Source organism: Acomys russatus, chromosome 4 (assembly GCF_903995435.1).
Source record: "Acomys russatus chromosome 4, mAcoRus1.1, whole genome shotgun sequence".
Classification (NCBI taxonomy): Eukaryota; Metazoa; Chordata; class Mammalia; order Rodentia; family Muridae; genus Acomys; species Acomys russatus.
Window position 1 is genome coordinate 75,315,439 of NC_067140.1, and position 21,081 is coordinate 75,336,519.

General features: G+C 40.3%; 1 protein-coding gene across 11 annotated transcripts in view; it reads right to left on the bottom strand.

Moving 5' to 3' along the window:
• Window positions 1-1,919: 1,919 nt before the first annotated feature.
• Tasp1 (taspase 1) overlaps window positions 1,920-21,081 on the bottom strand; it is a 234,226-nt gene continuing 215,064 nt past the window's right edge. For 2 of the 11 annotated variants that reach the window (XM_051144735.1, XM_051144738.1), the window contains one exon: window positions 1,921-2,975. In XM_051144735.1, coding sequence (XP_051000692.1) covers window positions 2,883-2,975 — 93 coding nt within the window. In that variant the 3' untranslated portion in view covers window positions 1,921-2,882. Of the gene's footprint in view, window positions 2,976-21,081 lie in introns of all 11 variants that reach the window. The other 9 variants (XM_051144729.1, XM_051144728.1, XM_051144730.1 and 6 more) reach the window with 7 other exon arrangements.

The following is a 21,081-nucleotide window of genomic DNA, read 5'->3' on the forward strand; positions in this document are numbered from 1 at the left end:
CCAACATCATCCTAAATAGAGAAAAAGTCAAAGCATTAAAGCACTAAAACCAGGAACTTGACAGGAAGGCCTTCTCCTCCATCTACTGTGTCAGAAGAAAAACATGTAATAGGGATTGTGAGCAGCCCAGGTAGACACCCTCATATCTATGAACCAACAGTAATCCCCTCTGCTCCTAAAGAATACTGTAAATTAACATTGTGGACTTATTTATGCATACTGCATGTAAGAAGATATCCCAGGTCAAGTTCACACTTAGAAGTAGAAATCAACATATAAGAAGGAACAAGACCCACAGAGGAGACAAGCACAGATGACAACGTCACATGGTCACCACCACTGTCCTGGGTAGCACAGTGCACCACCTGCCCGAGGAAAGTCCATAGCTGGCTCTCAGCAAGCCCTGTAGATGCCCCACTTTCAAACTCAGAGCAGAGATTCAGTGATGGCATTAAGGAACCCAGACCAGGCTTTACTGTACTAGGAGATCAGAGCATCTAATTCTTGGCTCCAGGCAAGATTGGGTATAGGTTACAGCCAAGGTCATCTACATTAAAAGTGGGCTTCTTAAAACAGTGCGGGAAGCTAGGTATCATAAGTGAGTTGGAGAATAAAGTTATTTTCTTATCTGCTTCTACCTTTCCTACTGTTGAGCCAGGCGTGGTGGCACACTCCTTTAATCCCAACACCAGAGGGAGGCAGAGGCAGGCAGCTCTCTCTGAGTTGGAGGTCAGCCTGGTCTTCAAAGTGAGTCCAGGATAGCCAAGGCTACACAGGGAAACCTTGACTCAAAATATAACAAAACAAACAGCAAAACTTTCCTACTTTTGTATAATAACAATTTTATATTTGTTGATATCTTTTGGGTTCAGGACCTGAAACTAAACATGATCTTACAACTAAAGAATTTACAAACGCGCTCCGTTTTTGCCTCCATGATTCTGCATAGTGCCTTCCCTGCTCTCAACTCCACAATATATCTTACAAAGAAGTATTCAGAACACTGGAGAATAGTCTTAACAGACTGTTCATTGAGGTACAGTATCCTAATTTGCTGACCAGCTTTTAAACTCTTCATAGAAGGAGTCTGAAACAAACTCAGACTTTTAAATATGAATACAGAGTAAGTAGGGAGGAGATGAAAGAACTGACATTCCTGGTGAAATAGGTCAGATGATGTTCAGACTCCAAATGTCCTGATAGTTTTATGTGATCCAGTCCAGCTCCTAAAAATAGCCCTGACAACAGGTAAGCAGACTTTGATAGCATTTAAAACCAAAGGCTCTCCAGCAGCCAGTCCATCTCTTACTAAGTTCTCAACCTTATTAAGAATGAGAAACAGATACTATGGCACCAACCTGTCTGCGAGAACACAGCAGGGCAAATGTAATTGCCTGTACAAGGAATATAAACCAGCAACTCTCAAATCATTCATATTTACACCCTCTTCATTTTGGTTATCTTTCCTTTATAATTTAGCCATACATCCATGTCAAGTATATAATTTCATCTGAGGCTTTATCAGTTACCGCCCGGAGCCATGATTATATGTTGCAGGGAAACTTCCTCCCCCTGAGCGAGTCTATCTTTAGTATCTTCTTGATAACCACTTCTTACATTTAAAAAAAAAAAAAAAAAATTAAAAGGAAAGTCTGGGTTTTCTTATGTGGCTCCAGAATCCCTAAATATAACATTTAGGAGCAATTTATCAACCACCACACTGAGCTTTCAGCTGGCACTACAACTTTTCAAAGCAAAGTGCTCCTGCTCCTTCCCTTTGTTATTTTTATCAAGTTGCAATGGAAATTGTAGGTGTTTCTATAGTGAGACTTCAATCACCTTAAGCTTGCCTTCCATCTTGCTAGTGTTGGCTGTAGCTGCATGAAGCTAGGCTAGCAAGAAGAGCAATAATATAATTCTGGAAGAAGTTTTCTGTCAAGAAAATAAAACACAGGCCACCAGTCTAGGGTTCAAAAGATAAGTCTGAAGCAAGCACTCGTACACTATACCCAGTAATATGCTTCTTTTATTTTGTACCTTTATCTTAAAAATATATTTAAACAAGAAACAAAGATAATATTGAATTTTCCCATAAACTTTGTTTTCTTATTTACAGTGTTACATTGTAAATAACATTCCATTATACACAAATTAAAACTGTGCATTACTGAACACTCTCTTTACATATTCTTTTATAATATAGTACACACGGCACAAAGCTATGCAATACTTAAGCTTCAAACAGCTCAGGGAAGAAGTACAAACATTATCAATAAGACTATTACTTTAAAAGGTTCTGACTTTAATTCTCTGCTAGACTGTTTCACTGAAACCATTCTTTATTCAAGGAAAAATGCCCTGTATGAGGGATAAGAACAGTTTAAGTTACCACACCATCCACTTAAACTGACACAATATTACTGATTACAGTTATTAAATAGACCACAATCAAGGTCAAGTCATTTAAACAAGCAGATTCACTGTTCAGTTCAGACACATTGTATCAACCATAGTTGGTACCTCTTTATGAAATAAAAGTTTTCTACAACTTTAGGTTTTACTTGTAAACAGTTAAAGCACACATTTTGTAAAGATTTGATCATTCTAGTTTACAGGTTACACTTGAGATCCTACCCCACCAGGGAGAAGCAAGCACACACACCCACTGCATACCAATACACACCCACACAGGCCCCCACTCACCCATCAAAGACTCGAGTGTCAACCAGCACTAAGTATAGCAGCACTTGTGTCCCAAGCAGTGCCCGAGGTTGCAATAAGAATTACAAAACAAGGAAGATAAAACACCCAACTTCAATTAAATAGCCCAAAGCTCAGGTTCTGCAATGCTTCTCATTCGACATTTCATATTCAGCCTGGTGTCAGTTCACAGGGCTCTCCAGGCGGCAAACTCCACCTTCGATTGCAACTGACTGTCCTGCCACAGCACCGGGAGGAAGTCTGGAAATGTGAGTCTGCAGAGAAAGAGAAAGGGAGCATCAGCGGCACTAGCAGAGTCCCCACAGTTGACTAATGTGAAGCCATCCAAGAACATCATATCTTCGCTTTTGAGTGTCCTCTGGCTTCGGTGGAGGAGACATTTAGGAGTGGCAGGCCTTGTATGCTTAAATTGCTCAAGGATGTTCACTGGGCATCACTGTATGTGAGCGCAGAACCAGTTTGTAGGGACGCAGAGGTGGTAGAGACATCAACACCTCAACAGCAAGCACAGAACAGTCTGGATTTCACAGGAGTGGCTCTGACGACAACTACACAGAGCACATTTTAGCTACTTAAAACAGGTCAATTGCATACATCTTGTCCTCAAAATTATAAAAAAACTGAGAATAGTGATTTTCAATTGTCATACTTATTGTTTTCAATGACAAAAGTAGCTTACAAAAACTTACATAATTAAAAGTAACTAAAAAATATCTTTTGGATATACACTCAGGAATGGTTATGGCTGGGTCTTGAGGTAATACTGTTCCCAGTTTTCTGAAAAAGCACCAGACTGATTTCCAAAGTGGTTGTACAAGTTTGCACTCCCACCAGAAATACAGGAGTGTTCCCCTTTCTCCACATCCTTTCCACCGGAGTTTTTGATCTTAACCAGTCTGACAGTTCCAAGACGGAATTTCAGGGTCATTTTGATTTGTATTTCCTTGATGACTAAGGACATTGAGCATTTCTTTAAGTGTTTCTCAGCTATTTCAGAATCCTCTGTTTAGTTCTGTGGGTTCAGAGGGGTTTGCTGAGATTGAAGTGTCACCAACAACCTTGCGTGGATTGGACCTAGGCCCCCTACAGAGATGTACTAGATGGGCAGCTCCAGCTTCATGTGGGTCCTCTAGTAAGGGGAGCTGCGAATTTCTCTGACATGGACTCTGTTGCCAGCTTTTTGATCACATCCCCCTGGCGGGAGGCGGGACTGCCTTGCCAGGCCCCAGGGGAGGAGGAAGCCTTCAGTCCTGATGTAACCTGAGGAGCTGAATGGATTGGAAGTGAGGCTCTGCTTTTCTGAGAAATAGGGGAGGGGAAGGGGAGAGAGGGGAAGGGGAGTGGGACTGGAAGGTGAGGAGGGATGGGGCTATGACCAGGATGGAAAGTAAATAAACAAATTATTTTTTTTAAAAAGCAGAAAAACTCAACCTGTTCAAAAATATTATAAAGAAACAACACAAATTGACAAAATCTGACTTCTATACTTACCACCGAGTTACAACAATCAAAAAAGTGAAAGAATAAACTGATGGCGAGAAAAACACCATACACAAAAGCACAAAAACATACGCATGTTTTAAATAAATCATCAAAGGAAAAAAATCACAAAATAATAGTGAAAACACAGTAAGGTAAAAATAAGACACAACATTGAGGCTAAAGAAATCTGTCACAGTCAGACTGCTGTAGAGCTGCATGGGCTCCTGTGGCCTAGATTGCTAGGGGGGTTGTGAGCTGTACAGGATCACAGCCTGTCAATTGTTCAGGTGAGAACATCTATTCTTGGCACTAAAGCTGGGTGGCTTTTCTCCTGGAGACTATTACAACTAGGCCACTGACTGAAAAGGCTAAGAGAAGACATCTGTGTGCCATACAGTAAGGATATGTGGGCTGAGTGCTGCAACACCATGTAAAGGAAGCTGGGATCCAAGAAAGACAGTAAGTGATGATCAGCAGGGGTTGGGAAAACCTAAGCAGGAATTCTTCTCTGGTGTGATCTGGATGTCAAGAGTTTCTAGGAAGAGCAAGGGGATAGCATAAGCTTCAGTTATTACTCTCTAGTTCTTTCTCAAAATAAGCTTTTCCTAAGGACTGAACCAAAGTGGGTTGAAGGCCATAGGATGAGGTGTTAGCTGAAGCTGGTGAGTTGGCCAAGCCTAGAGCCGACATGATTCCATGAAACAAAACATGAAGAAAGCACCTGTTCTGGATGGAAAAGCAAGCTTGTTGTTTTGCAGCGTGAAGGTGGACATCTTACTCTCATTAAGTCCAATGAGAAGAGCTGAGATAAAAGCAACAACCCGGGGAGTTCTAGACAATAGGAAATGTTCTTTGCCTGCTTTGTTTTTGTGTGTCCAAGTCAGGAGGCAGCCTGCCCTGCAGAGGACTGAGGCAAGTTTGCTCTGGAATTGCAGCTGGGTAAGGAAGGTTTTTTAGATGCAGTAATCCCTGACGTCACTTCAGACCACTGCGAGCCATGTCCCAGAATCTGGCATTAGTATATATAAACGCCAAGCTTTGTTTTATCATATGGATATATCATACACAGGACACGCTGTTTATAATCTGGAAGGTTAAGGCAAGAAAAGCAATGTTAGATGCTAGCCTTGGCTACAAAACAAACAAGCAAACATACACATGTGTTGTAAAACCCTAGGTACAGACCATAGCAACTGAAACTATAAAACTTAACTAAAAATCAATAGGATCTGTGTGTGCACGTGTGGCAGCCAGACAGCGGTGCCAAATGTCTCCCTCTAGTTCTCATAAGCACCTCATGTTTTGAGGCAGTGACTTTTACTGACCCTGGAGCTAACAGCCTGGACAGATTATCAGGCCAATAGGCCCCAAGCATCCTCTCCCTCCCTACCCCCTCTCCAGAGCTGGGATAAGCTGTCACAGCTAGATTCTTACAGAGCTGGGTATTCAAACTCAGACCCTACTGTTCATGTGGGAAGCACTCTGCCGATTAAGCCATTTCCCACGCCACAGCAGAAAACTATCTACGGCATATCTTTAGGGACTGTGTAAAACTTGTGTGTTTCTACAAGCATCGGGAATTTCACAAGGTAAATTCCAGCTATTTAACGTGAGCCCTTGCTGTAATTTAGAACTAATGGCAGTGTCGCAGGCACACTCACTGGGGCTGCTACATTATATAGTGAGTGTTCTCTAGGACCCCGCCTCTTTGTCAAGGAAGAACTTCCGTAGTCTAGTTACCAACTCAACCAGCACCTCCCCAGTCTCTGCAGCAGCCATCTTGCATTTCTCGTCTCTAGTAACTCTTGATTTTGACTGTTTTTCAGTTTTATGGATGTTTAACTGAAAGTCAGCTGGAGACAGAAGTTGTCTTCTGTCTACCTCAGGATTCCCTATACCTGTTCCAAAGCCAGACAAGGAAGCAGCTTGTGGTTACACTCACTGGCTAGGTGAGTGGAATACAACTTCTAGGGCTGTTAGTGTATAGAGAGGACCTCAAGTGTGTGACCTGGTGTGACTCGCCTGGTTAGTTAAGAACTCAATCAATCTACTTCCTACAGCAACAACTCTTTTTAGGTTAAAAAAAAAAAAATGGACTAAATTTTTCCAATTGGGAAAACAGAGAAAGTTGTTGAAAGCTGACTAGAGATTGAACTTGAGATTTCTCAGATACAAACAGTTTCCCTGCAGTGGAATCCAGTGACTGTACAGCTGCTATGATTCAGCAAATGCCCTGAGTAGCAGACAGAGCCTTGCTTTTAAGGAGCCTGAAGAACTGCTATTTGTAAATCAGGCTGATTGACTGTTCAAAGTCAATACTTTCAGGATTATAGCTCCTTAAAAGTCCAAATACGTTCAGCACCACGATTCCAAAGTGATATTTTAAAGAAAAAACTTAATTACTTGATATCAAATCTAAAGAGAACTTGATTACTTCCTATCACTCAACCATTTTTTAAATCCTTTAAGAACACCTTGGTGCCTGCTCTTTTGTAGTTTCTAGGAAAGCTACAAACACATCATTTAATTTTAAACACAAGGTTTAATTTTAATGTCACAAAGCCTTTATTTAGTCATTATATTTTCATCCTCTGCCTCTCCACACACAACTATGTTTCTACTTTTAGACTTGAGATCCTCCACGACAGTCAGAGGGCGACATTAAGTCATTACCCTACTCTGGTCGAGTTAGAAAACTTACCTAGCCAGACACAATAAAAACAATCCCTCAGGAATACTTTCTAACTGGTCTCACAATTCTGGGACTTGGTCTTCAGGATGTTATGTAAATGAAATAATCATGGTACTGAAGCTGTGGACTCTCAATAAAAATGAAAGTTGATATATTTTCCAAGATTGATATGAAATATTGAAATGGTATCATCTGGCTCCATCCATTCCTTTACTGTACAGTTGTCCACTCGTGGACCTATGTGTTCCAGAGAAACCTAGAGGCATTAGCAGCCAAAGGCATGGTCAAGTAGAGTCTGTATGCTCTTTTACTTTTTGTGAAATTTTAATGAACTCAACAGCAGGAGAAATTTGAAAACACTAAGACAAACTTGTTTGCATGTGTGCTTTCCTTCTGGAAAGCGGGACTCTAACTTGTTAAGATGTGGGTAGTCAACAAGCTCACTTTTTCATTTCCGTGTCTTTCTGCCTTACCATTTTGTCACATCTTGTTAAATCTGCTGTATTTTTAAATTGTTGAGACCTAGGACTTCTATTTTTTCATATAATGATAGTGCCCCATGAGCTTCCAAATACAACCTGGAATAATATGTATGTTTATAGAATAACAACTTATTTAAACACAAGTTAAGCTTTTCTTCTGTGTTTTCCACTCTGCTACTTGGGCAACATGAATTTGGTTTGAAGAGACTATACAATGGGCTGAACACAGTTTGCATCTTTAACATAGTCAAGGTTTTCAAATAAGAATAAGTACTGTTAGTGTGAGTGGGGTGGCGCACTTCTGTAATCCCAGCACTTGGGGAGGCAGGGGCAGGTGGATCTCTATGAGTTCAAGGCCAGCCTGGTCTACAAAGTGAGTCCAGGACAGCAAAGGCTACTCAGAGAAACTCTGTCTTGAAAAACAAACAAATAAACAAACAAACAGTACTGTTGGTGTGGGAGGGTGAGCCACACCACAAGGATGGAGGTAAGGGTCAAGTTCTGTACTCATCCTCCTCTTCCACCCTAGCCAGGGCTCTAGGGATTGAACAAAGGCTGCCAGTCTTGTGTGACATGCCTCCAGGCCCAACACAGTTGATTCACTCTTGACCCAGGAGCAGTCACTCTTGGTATTCTCGTGCTGCCATAAACATGATAAACATTTAAAAACAACTGCATAAGAAGGAAGGGCTTGGGGAAGTCGTGTCTGGCTGGCTTCTGTTAGCAGGCCTCTATTGTGGGCTCTCTTTTTTTCCCTTCTGTCTCTTAATGAATTGAATAAAGAGACACTACCACCCCCCCACCCCCAACTGGTTTCCCAGAAGTTCCTGCCCATCACTTTCAAGAGCTGTCTTTCAAGGAGACATGACTGTGAATAAGTATATTTTGAGCATTCTTTGTGTGCTGCATTAAACCTCAGAATGTAGTTAACTAAAAATAGTTCGGACATCAGACCTCATCATGAAAGCAGATGTACTCTACTAGCTGACAACTGCACATGAACCTACTTAATACAGTCTAAAATGGTGTGTATATCTTATAGAATAAAAACCCATGATCTGTATGCTGAAAGATGAAGGCATTTCCTTGTTGACTCTGAACCTGTGTGACAGACACTAAGGAATGGAAAATGAAGACTGCATGATGATCTCTACAGTACTTGGGTGTTCTTACTCTTCTATTTTGTCTGCATGTATGCCTATGCATCATGTCTATGCCTGATGCTCACAGAAGTCAGAGAGAGCACTGAATCCCTTAGCACTGGAGTTTTAGATGGCTGTGAGCTGCCATGTGCATGCTGGGAATTGAACTTGGGTCCTCTGGAAGAAGTTTTTAACCATTGAGTCATCTCTCTAGTCCCAGAACCCAGTGTTTAACACCCTATGATCCTAACTGCATTTAGCTTTTATTTATCCTGTCAATAAATAAAAAGATTTTTTATTATTGTCTTTGTTGTTGTTGTTTTGCGAGACAGGGTTCCTCCATGTAGCCTTGGCTGGCTCTCTTGGACTCACTTTGTAAACCAGGCTGGTCTCGAACTCAGAGGGATCCACCTGCCTCTGCCACCCAGAGTGCATGCACCACTGTGCACAACTTTATCATTGTCTTAAACAAAAAGTAAAAAATAAGAATACACCAGAGCAACCTGAAGACATTATTATTCCTAAGCTTACCCTAACAAACCAGAAATACCAACAAGATGAGGAATTAATGCCATATGTTAGTCATTTCACTGCACGTCCTCCATACCTCATTTTCCACATGCAAAATATCCACAACATAAAGGATGCATTGGCAAACGTGGACAAAACACAAAGAGAACATTATGGTAAATTTCATTGTTAGCACTGAAACAAGGCAACAGAAAGCGTAAAGAGTCCTATTGTTCTCACATATAAAATCATGTCCACAGAACCTTAAAGTAAGATGAAAATGCTGCCTGATGAAAACAGCATGCTCCCCCAATCCTACAGCTGCTCTGGTCTCTTCTCTCCATGCCTTCTGACACCACACTTAGATTAGAGGCAACATCACACAGGAATTCCCTCCCCGTTTTCACTTGAAAGTCCTGTGAGGCAGCCCACAAAATGTGGCAAACTCTACAGTAAACTATTATCCTGCCACTCACATGGAAACTGATCATGAATACTCCCTTTGTTAAAGGTGATATAAAAAAAATCTCCACCATTTAGCAAATATTTACTCTGTACTCTTAATAGGGGCAGAAGAAAGAAGCACACTTGGACCTTGTTCTACCGCAATTTATCTTTATAGGATGTCGAAGCCAGTACCTTGTGAAACCTTACTAGAAATAAGAGATCCCCATAATTACATAATATTGTAGCGTCCAGAGTGCTTCTGATCAGTGAAATCTTAAAAATACCATTACTGGTATAAAAATGTGTGCTGGACATATTTTTGAGAGAGAGTGAGAGAGAGAGAGAGAGAGAGAGAGAGAGAGAGAGAGAGAGAGAGAGAGAGAGAGAGAGAGAGAGAGAGAGACAGAAAAACAGACAGACAGACAGACAGACAGACAGAAGAGAGAAGACCAAGACAGAATGGTACTGTGGTTTGCTTATGGTCAGAAAGGAAGTGGAAAAATTGAGTCATGAATGAATGTGTCTGGACTCCAAATTTAGGTCTTTCTACCCCCACAATGGCCTAGCCCAAAGGGCTCTAAATCCAGCTCTGTTAGAGACACACCTTTCACTGCAGTGGCATATGCTGACAAGTTTTTCCCAGTGAAATACGGCTTGCTTAGAACAACCACAGCCACACATTTTACCTAAGCTTAGAATGATTGAGACTCAGAGAACTGAGTATGAGCCACGGCTGACATCCAACATTCTTATAGGTTAAAAAAAAAAAGTTTTATTTTTGTTTTTTTTTAAAACTGACTCAACAATATTCAGACTCCTTTCTGATTCTGACATACATTAGGATGTTCTTATGTTATTTAAAGCAAATTTTCAATCCCATATGACTAAATCTACATGTTTTGTATCAATGAAATCTCTTTGAATTCATATTATAGATTATTTTATTAGCCTTGCTAAGAACTACCTTAATATCACAATTAGTTCTGGAAATCTGTTCTCCTTTCTCCTTAGGAAGTAAACTCGAGAAGTAATCTCAAGACCTATCGCCACCGCAGCATCAGTGTCGGACGCAGGCAGGAGACTGGGCTTGCCGTCTACCCTGGGACATGGACTTGCATGCCATCAAGGAATAAAGTGGTTCCTGCCTCCGGCAGGGCGGACAGGAGATGGCCAGTGGGTCTATAGTACAGGCTACGTGGAGATTTACATCTGATGTCACATTAATGGTAAGTACTAAGATCCTGAGAGCATTTAAGGTGTTTATTGTGATTAATATTTGTATTACATGTATTTATCTAGTGTGTGTGTGTGGATGCTTGTGAGTGCTCCTGCATGTGTGGTGTGGATGTGGAGGTCAGAGGACAAGTTTCATGACTTGGTTCTCTCCTCTCACCATGTGGGTACTTGGGAATCAGACTCGGGTCATAGAGCTTGGTGGCAAGTGCTGAGCCTTCTCACTGGCCCTTTGTTCTCATTTTAAAAATACTCTTTAATCTTTCCCCCAAATATTTAAAGAAGAACAAATTTTAAAAGAAACATTAAATTAAAAAAAAAATAGTATATATAAATATTCTACAGAATCACAGCTGGGCAGAAACAAGTCAAAATCGGGTGGGTTTTGAGGTGGTAAGTCAGTGCGTACTGAAGATGAAGTAGCAGAGTAGATCTCTGCCAGTCCAGGGCTCGCTCTCAGGATCAGGCCTGGACACCCTCCAGGGTGACTTAATGTTCACTGTGGCAAGGAAAATCATAATTTACTACTCTAGTGTATGACATCTGAGGAGTGACTATGTCCTTCTATTGCTCAGTTTAGTTGGGGGTGAGCTCAAATACCCACAGCAGGACTGGGTAGAGGCAACCCTCTTCTCTCTGAACCTAGCTTTCCTCTGTCTTCTGGCCCTGGCTACAGCGTCTCAGTGCCCTTTGCTAGCTCTTCATCTCCCCAGTGTATGAATATGAAAGGTGTAGGGCTCAGGTTTCATTCTTTCTGTTTGTATTCTCTCTCTTGGTGATCTTACCCAGTGTTTCTTCTCTTTTTAAAGCTGAAATTCACAAATGCACACCTGTAGTTTAATTATCTATAATAACTACATGGGTCAAGGTGTGAACTCTGGAGTCCAGAGCCTATGGTCTAGATCTCAGCTGCACCTCTCTGCATCTGAGACCTCAGTATGGGATTTGTATCTCAGACACATCTCCTGGGAGTGAGAGCACAGGAAAGCCCACCCTATAGGTTAAGGCACAACTACCCCCAGCCTCTGCATAGACACTGGCAATTCTTCTTGTGTTTATAAAGGGGAAGCTCTGGCTCATCTTCCCCACAGTAAAGGTAGCAGCTTTAACCACCCCTTTCAATAACCTTTGTGGGGAGGCCTTGACATACTAAGGATTTCTAGTAGGTGAAAATTCAAAATCCCAGTTATGGCCTTCGGTGTGGTAAAGCTGACTTCCGCTGGATCCCAGCAGATACTCTGAAAAAGGAACATGGCAAATATCAAGGAAAGCCTTCAAACTTGCTACTTCATTTTCCTCTGCTCTTCTTAGCAAAAATCTCAACAAAACAAAACAAAAATTAGAGAGCTTCCTCCCAGTCTGTCAAAGCTAGCCACTGCAACACATCTCTGACATTAGCTATCTGAATGTAAGATAAAATTCATTTTGTCATCTTTGATGGTGAATGTTACAAATAATATTCTTCCGCAAACATGGCTTCATTACTTAAAATATGAATTGCTAAATCTAGGAACTTGCTACGAAAAGTCATCATTGCACAGAGTAAGGCTAACAAGCCATCTGACCATTAGCTTATGCAAAGTTGTAGGAATTTCTGATGTTTTATTCAGGGTCTATAAAAAATACTCTTGCCAATGTCTTTCTTTTTTGTTCTTAAGACATGAACCATAAACATTTTTAAAGGAACAGTATGGTCAGCAGGTTTAATCTCAAATTTAATATTCATAAGAATCATCAACATAAGAAATTAAAGAACTACTATATTGTGTTTTTTAAAGGGGATATTTAAAAGTGATATTATTTTCAGGCTAAGTAAAAGGTGTTTTGAAGTTCTCTGAGCATCGTAACAATTAAGTGTTAATCTTCATTCTGAATTGGTTTTCTTTTATCCCTTCAACACTGTAGCAAACAGTACAGTGCAAACATATACAACATAGTGACAGCTCCAGAGCATAACGTAAATTGTGAGTAACTCCCACTTATTACACCCAGAAATATTTGAAAGGAATGTAAATAAAAAGAAATGCTCAACCATGTCCAAATGCCTCAGTCAGTCAATATGAAAAGGTCCACTCTTCAATTTATAGCATTGCCTTATAAGTGGCACATAAGAGTATTTGAATACCATAAAGGAATTTTAATCACTAGAACTAAACAGAATGGACACTCTTACTTCAGATTTTTAAAGCAGACAGAAAATGTATTTTCTTATAGCTTCACTGAAATGTCATGGGATGAAACCACCATCCTTTGTAGACTATCATGGACTAAAATACTGTTTTACACACAAGTACCACAGGTACCTACACATGATGAATCTACGAGCACAACAAATATTCACTGATTGAACATCTTATTCTTCATGTTGTCAGTTTTTTAAAAGTCCCCCTTTAGTGGTATGTATTCATTGTACATAGTATCTGGTTTCTTAAAGAGAACTTCTTTCAAATATAGCATGCACTTTGTGCTTACTCCATTCCAGTTCCTTCCCCTTGGTCCTTCTTCCTCCACCTCCTTCCTAGTAACGTTCCTTCATTCAGTCGCAAACTATTTTTAAATGACTAATATTGAATTAAAATGTATTGTATCCATTCCCCTGCTTGCTTACCAGTCACCATATTCACCAGCAAGCACCAGAACCACAATGGAGTCCAGCTGGAACCTATCGCTGCTTACCTATCAGACAACAAACACATCCTGCACTCTGACTAGGAACAGCACTTGGAGTCCAGGCGGAACTGCAGCACCAGCACCATGTACAGCATGACTTGGGACCCCAGGGCTTGCTATCCAAGGACCAGCAGCAGAGCCTGATGGACTCTCTACAGGCCTCCGAAGATTAGCAGAGCAAGCTTCACCTTCTAAGCATACAGCAGCCTACATCTTGGAAGTTACATCTATCCCTAGCAGAGCTCAGACCACTGCTCATACCCCACTCACTTACCAACAGCAAGAGGCTTCAAGACTGAAAACCAAGCACCAGCCAGCCAGATCACTAACTGGGGTAAGAGCAAATAAGAATCTAAACAACCACTCAACAGGAAAAGACCAGATAACGAGCAAAAATTATTATCAAAACCTAACTCCAAGTACCAATGTCCCAGCACAAAACCACAAACATGAATAACCAAGACAATACATCTCCTATAGAAATGAGCACCCGTTGTATCATTCTCTGAGAAATGCAACTTAGCTAATGCAAAGAACAAGGATTTTAAAAAAGCAATTATAATATGTTCCAGGAACTCAAAATAGGATATGAACAAACTCCTGAATGAGGATTATGAACATATAAACAATTCAATGAGATAATGAAAACAATTCAAGATATATAAGTGGAATTAAGTCATGAAATAAAACTTCTGAAGAGCCAAAAGGAAATCAAACTCATCCTAGGGGGGAAAAAAATTAAGAGTAAAGTTTCGTGGTTGAGTCAAGTAGAACAGAGAATATCATGTCTCAAGGACAAGGTGGAGGAAATAGATCATTCGGGCGAAGAAAACATTAAATCTAAAAAAATCCCAGGAACAAGACAAGGAAAAAATCTGGGACACTTAAAACAACAACAACAACAACAAAAACACATCTATAGTAATTAGAGAAAGAAAAAAATTAAATCAAAGGTACAAAAATATTTTCAGCAACGTCATGAAGAAAAACATGTCTAAATCTAGGGAAAGGAGTGTCCATTAAAATCCAAGAGGCAAAGGGAATACCACCTAGACAGGACCCAAGGAGACTCCCCACATCACATACCAATCAAAACACAGAGAAGATTGAAAGCAGCAAGACAGAGAGACCGGGTCACTGACTTCTCAAAGCAAACCTTGTAGGCCAGAGGGCCTGCTTATGTTCTTCTAGTTCTAAAGGACCACAGATGCCAGTCCAAACTACTACAGCCACAACCTGCCAGCTCTCTCAAGGAGACAGGAGCACTTTCCATGGTAAAAAAACAAAACCAACAATAACAAAATCCCACTGAAGAAACTGATGCATACAAAACCAGCTCTACAGAAGGTACTAAAAGAAATGTTCATTTGGTCTGAAACAAAACGTTTTGTTTTATTTTCTTAAAGCAGAAAATTTAAAGTTGGTTGAGTAGGAAGGTAAAGAAAGAGGGGGTAAATATAGAAGGAGTTGGAGTGAATATAATAGAATACATTGCATGAAATTCTCAAAGGATTAATAAAATATTAATTAAATGTGTATTCTACATAATAGATTTGATTTTAAGTTCAAAATCTATGCCACTCTTAAATGTCTTTGAAACAGGACAGGTGTAAGACTTTCAAAAGTACCCAGGCCTACCAACCAGTTACTGATGCATACAAAGCCAGAATCAATATCATCAAATCTGTTCTTACAGGATGAAACAGCAGAAGAAAAAAGAATCACAACCCGTATCTTATATAAAATTTAAAATGTGTACTTCTATGATTTTTTATGTAAAACTCAGTATTCTATGTTTTCTTCAAGGAATTAAAAATCTAATTTGGCGACAGCCTATAGAATGGGAAAAAATCTTCACCAATCCCACATCCAACAGAGGGCTAATATCCAATATATATAAAGAACTCAAGAAAATAAACACCCACAAACCAAATAACCCAATTAAAATGGGAATACAGAGCTGAACAGAGAATTCTCAACAGAAGAATACTGAATGGCCAAGGTGCACTTAAAGAAATGCTCAGCATTCTTAGTCATCAGGGAATGCAAATCAAAACGATTCTGAGATTCCATCTTACACCTATCAGAATGACTAAGATCAAAAGCTCAAGTGACAGCACTTGAGAAAGGGGAACACTTCTCCGTTGCTGGTGGGAGTGCAAACTTGTACAACTACTTTGGAAATCAACCTGGCGCTTTTTCAGAAAATTGGGGACAGCTCTACCTCAAGGCCCAGCTATACCATTCCTGGCCATATAACCAAAAGATGCTCCACCATAAAACAAGGACACTTGCTCAACTATGTTCATAGCAACTTTATTCGTAATAGCCAGAAACTGAAAACAACTCAGATGTCCCTCAGCAGAAGAATGGATAAAGAAACTGTGGTACATCTACACAATGGAATACTAGTCCACTATTTTTAAAAAATGAAATTTGCAGGCAAATGGATGGAGAGGCAAAAGATCAACCTGAGTGAGCTAATCCAGACCCAGAAGGACACTCATGGTACACACTCACTTATAAGTGAATAATACAAGACGACCACATTACAATCCACAGACCTAAAAATGCTAAGTAACAAGGAGGACCCTAGGGAGCATGCTTAACGCTCATTCAGAAAGGCAACAGAATACATGCTTTAAGAGGTTGAAAAGCGGGAACAGGACAAGAGCATACCATAGATGTGCTCTGAAAGACTCCACCCGCAGGAGATATTACTAGAAGCTGAGTATCACAGCGAAACTCTGGGCAGAGCACAGGGAATCTCTGGAAGAGTGGGGGGATAGAAGGACCCAGAGGGGACAGAGCTCCACAAGAAGACAGAGACAACAATCTGGGCCTGGAGGGGTCCTGTGGAGGCTGATACACAAAACAAGGACCATGCATGAAGAGGAACTACACCCCCAGTTTCTGCCATGGACTCTGTTGCCTGCTCTTTGATCACCTCCCCCTGGTGGGGTGCCTTACCAGGCCAGAGAGGAAGAGGATGCAGGCAGTCCCAATGAGACTTCATAGGCTGGGATCGGTACGTAGGGGACGAGGGCTCCCCCTTTCTGAGGACTAGGGAAGGGGTATAGGAAGGGTAGGCCCAGGAGCAGACAAGGGAGGGGACCATAATCAGGATATAAAGTGAATACATTTTTTAAAATTTTAAATTAAAAAAATCTGATGGTATAATCTAGCTCTCAATCTAAAAATCTAGACCAGTGATTGTCAAGCTGTCTAATGCTATGATCATTTAATATAGTTTCCTCATGTTGTGGTGACCTCAACCATAAAGTAGTTGTCATTACTACTTCATAACTGTAATTTTGCTACTGCTATGAATCATAATGTAAATGTCTGTGTTTTCCAATGGTCTTAGGTGACCACTGTGAAAGGTTCTTTCTATCCTGGGAGGGGCTGTGACTCACAGTTTGGGAACTACTGTTCTAGATCTTAACAGGAAGAAAGAACAATAAAATAAAAATCTCGTGTCTGCAATCCCATCCTTACATGAAATTCTATGTTTAAGTTCAACACAGGTTCACTGATAAGAGGTGCCTACTGTACAGCCACTAGAAACATCCACATGTCATTGTATACAAGAGTCCATTCTGGTCACTCACTTAACAACAGGGTGTAATACATTTGTTACAACATGGGAGAGAGCATGCACGTGCACACATGTGCGTGCTCGCACGCGCGCACACACACAAGTCAATGAGGGGGGTTGTGTAGTCCTGAATGTTTGCAATTACAGAAACCAATACCTTATTTCAAGTTAGAAAGTTAACGAAAATAAGCATGACAAAGATTATAGCTTTTTAGTCATGAAAACACAACACAAAACATCATTTGTCTATTGTTTAATAAATAGAAGAAACGATTATGTAATCTCTATATTCCTGTTGTGTGATTTAAGATTCATCTCAGAAAAAAAGAAAAAAAAATTCATCTCAGATAGGGCACAGACCAGCCAATGGAACTATTTCCCGCAATGAAGTTCAGTGAACTGGTGATGTTACTGGGGTTACCTAGCACAAGAGGTGTCTTACAAATGACAGATGACGCAACATCAGCTTCATCACTAGGAAGCACCATGAGAGCTCAAAAGATCTGCATCCCAGAAACTACCTGCGTAGCTTCTTATAAGTGTGGAAAGGATCCCTATGAATTTTGGTTTCAGAAGCTTCCTGAGCCTTGTATGTTTCCATGTAATTTACTTCCTGAATCTTACACACCTTCCTCCTCCCTCCAACAAGGACATTTTCAGTTCAGAGCAAACAGTTATAGAATACTCCCTCGTGTGAATAATAAGGTTAATCACTCTTAAGTACACTTGTCTCATTTACATGTTGTGGTTAATGTGTCCTGTAGTAAAGTAGCAGATATTTGTCTAAAGTTTGGGTACTAAAAGATAAAAAAAGTTTTCAGTTGTGATAATAAGTATGCAACTATGTAAAGGTAGAGAAATTAAGGTTTTCATGCTGTCGTAGCCAAAATGCTGTTTCTCTAAGTTTAAGTAGTAGCCACAGACATAAGTATGTCACAGATATAACATATGCCAAGAGGATAATGGGGTTTACGTGAACAAGTGTTTCATATTTCAAAGATTTATGCTCTTGCCAACAGAGTGAATTCTCCTTTTGTGGTTATTCTACTTAACTGCTTTACAGAAATTTCAGATGAACTATTTGGAGATTAGGCAAAAATAAAATTACTAATTAGGCAATATTAACACCTTTAGTACTACCTTTAGAAATTACCTTTAGAAGTTAATTTGAGGTAGAGGAAAGCTATACTTATATTTCACGTTCTGAATTTTGCAATCTTCTTTTATTTATTTAAAGTACTTTCTAAATAGAGCAATGGGGCCTGGGAGTCTGAAGATCGTATGGGAAAAAACACATTTTCCTATATTTGAAAATCTGAGCAAATTTAAAAGACACAAGCAAAATCACTGAATAGCCAGCCACCTTTCCTTGTGGTCTTCAAGCACATTTGAAAAATGCAGTGGTCTGGAGTGCTTTCTTAGTGCATGCCTTTGGGAGAGCCTAACCTACCACCTTGACATGGCTTCAGAGGTTGGGTACTGTCAATATTGTATCATTAAGGTAACGCTAAGTCTCACTTATAATTAAGTAGCTCTTGGTAATTCTACATCTAAAGCATGGCAAAATAAATAAACACAATTAGCACTCATATAGTTCCATAAACCAATTTGCTGACTACTGACACCAGCCACTCTCGCGGGACCACAGCCTCTTTTTAAGAGACACTCACTTAGCACAGCCCATAGCGGCTTCTCCAGCCAATGCAGGCAGAGCCCAGGAAGACTGTCTGTTGTAGTCACCAAGAGAAATTTAATCACAGCAAGTAAGAAACATTTTCCCCTACATTTCTTCAACCTTATTTAATTAGGTGACCTTAACAGAAAAACCACAGGCAGATCTTTTTTTTTCTTACTATGCATGCTGTGGTGTGCATCTGATGGTCAGAAGACAACTTGCAGGAGCGGTTTTCTTCTTGTATCAGGTGGTTTCCAGGAACTGAACTCATGTCATCAGGCTTGGTAGCAATCATCTTTACCTACTGGCTTTTAGAATCATTCACTAAAAAAAGACAACGACAACAGAAACAAACAAAAAGGCAAGCCAGGACACTGCCCATTTGGTCTATGGCTTACCGTTGCCCCAACATCTAGTCAGATAGGTTTCTGAGAGGACCCATCGCCTGCGCACTGGTCTGAACTATGGGGTGAGGTATGGGTAGCTATCATTGTTGCTATAAACATGGGGTTTTTTTTTTTTTCCCTTTCCTTGTTCTGAAATCCTTGAATTTACCTGTTGACTCATTTATGTATACAGCATTTTTAAAGGTCAATTTACTGTCCCTACCAGATAAAAATTCAAGAAGCAAAACTAATGATCATCAACACGAATGAAGCCAGGGGCTGCAACGTGACGGTTTTAAATGGTTCTCCAACCGCTATCATGATCACCACTGCACTCCATCATAAGTAATGTCACACCTATTACATATGTTACACTTATACTTTTTACCTACTTCCCACAGTGCTGTCAAAATACCACAAGTATCCAATCATTAAAAATAAGGAATTGCAAAGCAGGGCAACATAGCTATAACATCCTTGATATTGGTGAACTGTCATGTGCTGTTTAACACTGCTCTGAAAGCAGTGTTGGGCCTCCTGCTTCAGACCAAGCTGGTTTATGTTGAGTGTCCTCTAAAACCCTTGTAGTGAGTCAGGTTGGTTTCCTGTCTGTGTCATAGGGAGTGGAAAAACAACAAACTGTTTATATTAAAAACACTGTGCCTTTGAGAACAGCTAGAAGGTAGAGGTTCCAACAGGGACAACTGCTGTTCATCCCATGATGCAAAAATGGACATACTAGGAAAGTGAAGGCTGAAGCTCATGCAGAAGTCTGCCCTGCTCTACCCTGTCTGGTCTCCCAAGCGGAAACTCCAGTATTACACTGTTTCAGGCCTTCCTCAGTTGGCTTCTGCTGGATATTTGTAAATGCCCAATTTGATGATACTGCCTCCCCTACAGGATCTTTTATCTGGAAGCTTTGCAGGAGGGGATGCTGCATTCTACTTCAGAGTCACTTATATTCAGGAACTCCAGCTGACCAGCCTATTTGTGCTAGTCGTCTGTAAGACCCCAGATTTGAACATGTTATCTTTTGGCCTTCTGTTTCTTCTCTCAATTGGGCTACCCTGATGGGTATTTTGAATGCCTGATTTGATGATGCTTTGCCATCTGTTCTCTGTTTCTATCAGCTACGTACTCTTTATGTTTATTTTTCTCACACATTCAAACCAAAAGCATGGCTCTCAGAGTATTCTCTAGAAAGTACAGAACACTGGCACACATAGACTAAGGAGACCAAGGCCGGAAGATAATGAGATCTAGGCCAGACTAGGCTATCTAGTGAGGCACAGCCCAGATAGATAGATAAACAAATAGATAGATGATATATAGACAGATAGAAAATTAAAATTGGGGGTCACACTGGTAACTTGTGCTAGGTTATAAATATGGGTTCACACAGAAACCCAAGTCAAATTCTAGTGTCATTCTTCATATAGTATTTCTATTTATCCAGATTCTCAAAACATAGAGGTATAATTTATATGCCATAAAAATACATAGATGCTAGTTAAAGGATTAGATGACTTCTAATAGCTTGTATACCCACAAAACCATAACATAAACAAAAACTTTATGAACGGAACATTTCTACTATCACCCTCAAATTCCCTCAGGCCCCACTTTTTAGCCCTTTAGCTTTCTGTCTCTGTTTTAACTTTGTCAGTATTTCCTATGATGGAAAAACTCACCAAGTACTTTTTTTGTGTCTAGCTTGGTTACACAGCACAATGCTTCACTCCATCTTTAAGATGTAGAAGAGAATATTTTTAGCTTCCTGAGGCTTTATCCTTGGCACAAGAAAGACTTACTCAAGTGTTGTAAACTCTATTTAGGACAATTTTATGAGGCCAGGGAAAATTAATGGCACCCGAGATTTATGAGACTGGGTAACAGAACGTGGTGGTAGAGAGCCTGCCTAGCATGTCTAAGGCTCTAGGACCTAGCCCTAGAACACAGGGAGGGAAAGATTTATGTATGCAATCCCTATCAATATTATGAAATAAGCTAAAAAGAACAAAAGACAAAGTACCCCCAAACAGA